Below are 4,598 nucleotides of genomic sequence, written 5' to 3'. Positions count from 1 at the left end.
CCACCCCGCCCGTTTTAAACCTAGTGGAGCACCAATCCTTCTACAGGTAGCCGATCAAAAGAGGATCAACTAAAAAAGAGCCCAACATACGACCCAAAGGAACCTAAACTCAACCCCAGGCCACTAGACCTGAGCGTCTAGAAATAGAGATAACTCGTGAAACGAAGAGAGAGTTTAACATTCAGGACTGTAGGAGGTTCTGAAAAGACAATGGGGACAAAAGGTGCCTCATCCAATTAGGGGCCGGACAGGTGAAGTAGTGCTCATCTAAAGAAATCTCAGGCAGCGTCAACACATTGAAAGTATATAGGACAAAGAAAAGAGAAGGAGAAGACTGCTCAAGGGGCTCTAGCACCAAATGATCGTCGATAAGAACAGCAAAGTATCCTGGACCAGACTGGAAGGAGAACGTACTACCAGTTAAGGCACCAGGGCAGAGGAGGAACTGGGAGGGTGCAAGAGGGATCACCAGCGAAGGGAGCTCCAGGGAGAAAAACATAATGCAGTTAAGGATATAAATCACCTAAATAGAGCAAACCTAAAGGAAGACACTCCGGAGCAGCAACTACAGCAGGAGGAGAGACTCCGACAAGGAAGACACAGATAGAGGCCAAAACGTCAAAGTCGAGGGAGGAGAAGTCCATAGCAGTCTCAAGACATGATGCCCCAGTGCCAGGGTACAGGACCGCACAAGTCATACGGAAGAAACCCAGGGGACATAGACAAAGCCAAACGAAACGAACCAAAAACGGCTCCAACCGCGGGTAAGGGAGGCTCAAGCAGAAGAGACTAGAGAAGAAAGTCAACTCCTCAATGGTGAATGAAGCGTAATTCTGGAGAGAGGATAGCAGAATTAAGTTTCTCCCAGCAGATCTCAAGGCGGCGTCCCCCGAAACAAGGATGCGAGACATCAACGTCAGTTACTACATCACATGAGGGTGACGTGAGATAGGGCTCCTTCATCGGGACAAAAAGGATCAACAGAAAGGGAACAAGTGACTTTCTACCGTGCAACATTAAGCGGGAGGAGACCTTCTGAAGTCATCAAGCAGAGCATCTTCGTCTAGGCACTGGAGTCAGAAAGAAATTAGGACTTATACTCTCTAGGAGAACCCAAGTCTACCCCTAAGGCCGAAAAGGGGAGGTAGAAAATAAGCGCAAGAATCTCCTCGGAAGCCCTAAGTCCCGACACTCAAGGGAGAAACTCAATGAACCCTGAGGATATTTTGAATAAGTTCTCTAAAGGAGGTTAAGTTCCCATCAGAGAAGGACTATGAATAGGAGGGGAAGAACTAGAAAAGAGATTCTATTTGAAGGGAAGAATAAGATAGATGAGATAGAAACGGCAAACCAAGCAAAGGATCCACAGGGCCGAAGGAGACGTGGAGGAAGAATTTGAGTACAAGAACCAGAAGATAAAGAACTCCCCCGACATAGCGAGAAAGGAGGACAAAGGCAACTGTCGGGGGCGTTGACACCCTACAAGGAAGTAGAGATAAGAGAGAAATTAGAATCTGTAGAGTGGAAGCTGAAGGGGCCGTAGAGAAGGTGAGGTGGTGATAGTCGGCCTCCCAAGCAGCCAAAAGGAGTGGCCCAGTCACGTCCCAAGCCTCCCCGAGGGATAGGAGGTTAGTCGCATTATTTTAATTGACAGGGAGAAACCACTGTAACCCGCCCAGGGGAGGACAAGAGTCAGGGCAGGAGGACAGGGACAGACCAGATGGATCAGACGAAACAGAACCCAACCACTAGAGCACGATAAGGCAAGGTCAGTAAGTCTATAAGCCGGAAATCGGGAAGCAGGAGGGGGGAACCCTAATCTCTTGCAAAAGCCTCGTCGTAAAGCACTTAGGGGAAAAGCAAGCATTAGTAAAACCAGTAAGAGGCAACAACGGGCTAGAATCACACGCAGTCAGTCACATCCCAAAGAGTTCGGCCGAGACCGATTCACGGCCAGCCCCCAACCGCCAAAATACAGACTAAATAGCTGACGGAGCATAATCGGACGAACAACAAAGGTCAAGCCCATCTCTCCCAACGAGGAAAGTATAAATCTCAGCGTCCGAGTACGGGTCCAGACAAGGACAGTCCACAGTCCAAACAGGGAATAGGGAACGAATATTGGTGACAGCGAGACAGGAGTCTTAAAAAGGTGCGGCCAAAATTTCCCCCCCCAGGGCAAAGAAGAGGGATCGGAAGAAAAGGGGATGACAGCGAGATTCTCAATACGCCCAGAACAGAGGGTCAGGCGACAGCGCCCAAAGTCAAAGAATCAGGTATGAGAAAATCTTGGTTGAGTCGTTAGCCTAGATAGACGAACCGCCTGAACGGCCTCGTCTTAAAACGAAAGGGAAGACTCATTCCGCCTCCCCCCCCCCCCCCCGGCATCTCAACAGGAACCAGAGGTGTGGAGAGGGGTACCGGAGTGGTGACTTCTATGTCGGGATTCTTGAGTTAAATAAGGATTATGAGAAAATGAGTAAGTCAGAAAAGGAGATAAAATGGAATGATCGGATAAGAGGTACCACGCCGCATGCCAGCAGCTGCAGACAGGACAGCGAGGAGAGGTTCTGTTTCTGGCTGAACCCCCCAGACCAAACATCAGGCCGACCGGCAGCAGGTCTACAGACGTGGATGGATAGGTTCGGAGTCACGGGAGCTGAATACCAGGATCAAGCAGGAGGGTTCAGGGGAGGAGTAATAGAATCAGAGCAAGGTAAACAAAACATGACGTGGCAGGATATATTAGATAGCGTAATAAGATTCTCAACGTCAACAGCGACGGACCGGGCAAGTAATAATAGCGAAGAAGAAGAGTTAACTTTGGCAGAAAGGAGGGTTTGGAAAGCACTACTAGGAGGCAACGCCACGGTCCAATGCCAGAACAATGGAGTTTGCCAGAAGACTTTATATTTCATAGGTTGCATAATATACTGGCTCTGGAAGGATAATGCAGATCTGATAGACAAGGACAACAAAGCATGGGCCAAATGTCAGAGCATCCGAAGGGGGATATTTCCTGAACGAGACAACCACCTATTCACTACGAAGGAAGGGTGGAAATTAATCCAGAGGGGGAAGAGAACGTGTCAAGCAGGCAACAACTTCATGACCTGTGAGATGGAAGGTCTAGGTCTCGTGATGAGTATCTATGAGGCAATAAACTCGTTATGTCCGAAGTGTCCTTTATCAGGAATGAATGAGTTTCTGAATATGATTCAAACACCAGGCCCAACACAGGATATATTTTGCAGGAAAAGGGCGGGCAAGCCCCCCCTGTGTCAGATAGGCCAAGCCAAGGAAGACGATTCTGTCAAGTTGAAGACAGGAGATGAGGACCAAGAGGTAACTCTCCCGCCAGTCCAAGAGAAATTGACATCAAATACGCCAAGGGCAGACGAAACCGAAGCCCCAGCAGGAAGGAGACACCCCATCTCGAACACGGACTCAGCAGTAGAGTCAAGTCAGGAGAGGCTCAGACAAGATAAGGATGACCGAGGAACGCAAGGCCATGAGACACAAAAAACGATGGAACCTCAGATAGAGATGGATAATGTCCAAGACAAGGGCACCGGAGGAAACAGCAGCACACAATCACAAGAAGAAGCCGGACGAAGCACAATCGAGACGGCGAGCAGTGGGTTAAGGACAAAACATCATGATCAAACCCCCACCACAGAAGACAAATTAGCCAAGGACCCGGGAAGCTCAAGACAGCAGATCAATCCAGAGGTCATGACTTCAGAGGCGGGACAAGGGGCAGACCCGGAGAGCTCAGTCAAAACGGAAGAAGCAACCACCGGAGCAGGAGGAGAGATAGTAGGAGGAGTAGTAGGGGTGAGTTTGATGTTAGTGGCTTCATCATATGGTTTGTATCGTATCTATGGCAGGAGGAGAGTGAAGTATAGGACTAAAAATGGAGGAGCTCGAAGGAATATCGTCCAGTATGGAAGGGTAACAACCGAACGAACTGAGGGATAAGGATAGAGAGACAGCGAGGAGGACACAATATAACCAACGAAGGATCAGGGTTGGAGCAGGGGGACATCTCTGAGGTACGAAGGTGGCGTCTCCCATCCATAGCAAAAGAAGCCGAGCGTCCTCGCCCACAAAAAGGGAACAATACAGAAGCCTCTAAGGAAGAAGGAATAGCAGGAACTGCCCTAGGGAAATAGGGGGCAGCAGGTCTAAGTCAACAGGATTGGAGATCAGGTCAAGGGGGGGACCCCAGGAGGCAGGCGGCACGGGAGCTGTTTAAAGGCCAAGATAGAGTAATACAGCAGGAGTAGAGGTACTCCAAATATCAACACCAGGAGGATACAGGTCAGCGTGAAAAGAGGAAGGACCCCACACGACTACCAGGCTCCAACCCAGAGGGGAGAGGGCAAGTAATATAGGGAACGGCTCCTCAGCTTCCCCCACTGAGAACCCCCTGGATGACGCAACACGTAGCGTGAACGGGCCGGTTAAAGTCCTAAAGCGGCGGGAGCATATGCTTCGGGGAGTTGGGAAAAGGCACAAGGTCGGAGGGGGGTATCGGGCTTATTCTCTCAGGTAGGATTGGGATAGTACTTACCCGTCCGATTCCAGAGCAGGGG

General features: G+C 49.8%; 1 protein-coding gene across 1 annotated transcript; it reads left to right on the top strand.

The window, feature by feature from the left end:
• Positions 1 to 658: 658 nt before the first annotated feature.
• Positions 659 to 3,981, top strand: C922_05756 (hypothetical protein; the record flags this gene model as incomplete). Its single annotated transcript, XM_008821327.1, has 7 exons — positions 659 to 764; positions 872 to 915; positions 1,438 to 1,548; positions 1,680 to 1,772; positions 2,043 to 2,066; positions 2,178 to 2,276; positions 2,404 to 3,981. The coding sequence occupies 7 exons, from the start codon at positions 659 to 661 to the stop codon at positions 3,979 to 3,981; spliced, it is 2,055 nt and encodes a 684-aa protein (XP_008819549.1).
• Between the last annotated feature and the right edge of the window lie 617 nt (positions 3,982 to 4,598).

The sequence above is a fragment of the Plasmodium inui genome (genome assembly GCF_000524495.1).
Source record: "Plasmodium inui San Antonio 1 unplaced genomic scaffold supercont1.166, whole genome shotgun sequence".
Taxonomy (NCBI): domain Eukaryota; phylum Apicomplexa; class Aconoidasida; order Haemosporida; family Plasmodiidae; genus Plasmodium; species Plasmodium inui.
Note: the sequence above shows the minus strand (reverse complement) of the source record. Positions and strands in the feature narration are given on the sequence as shown.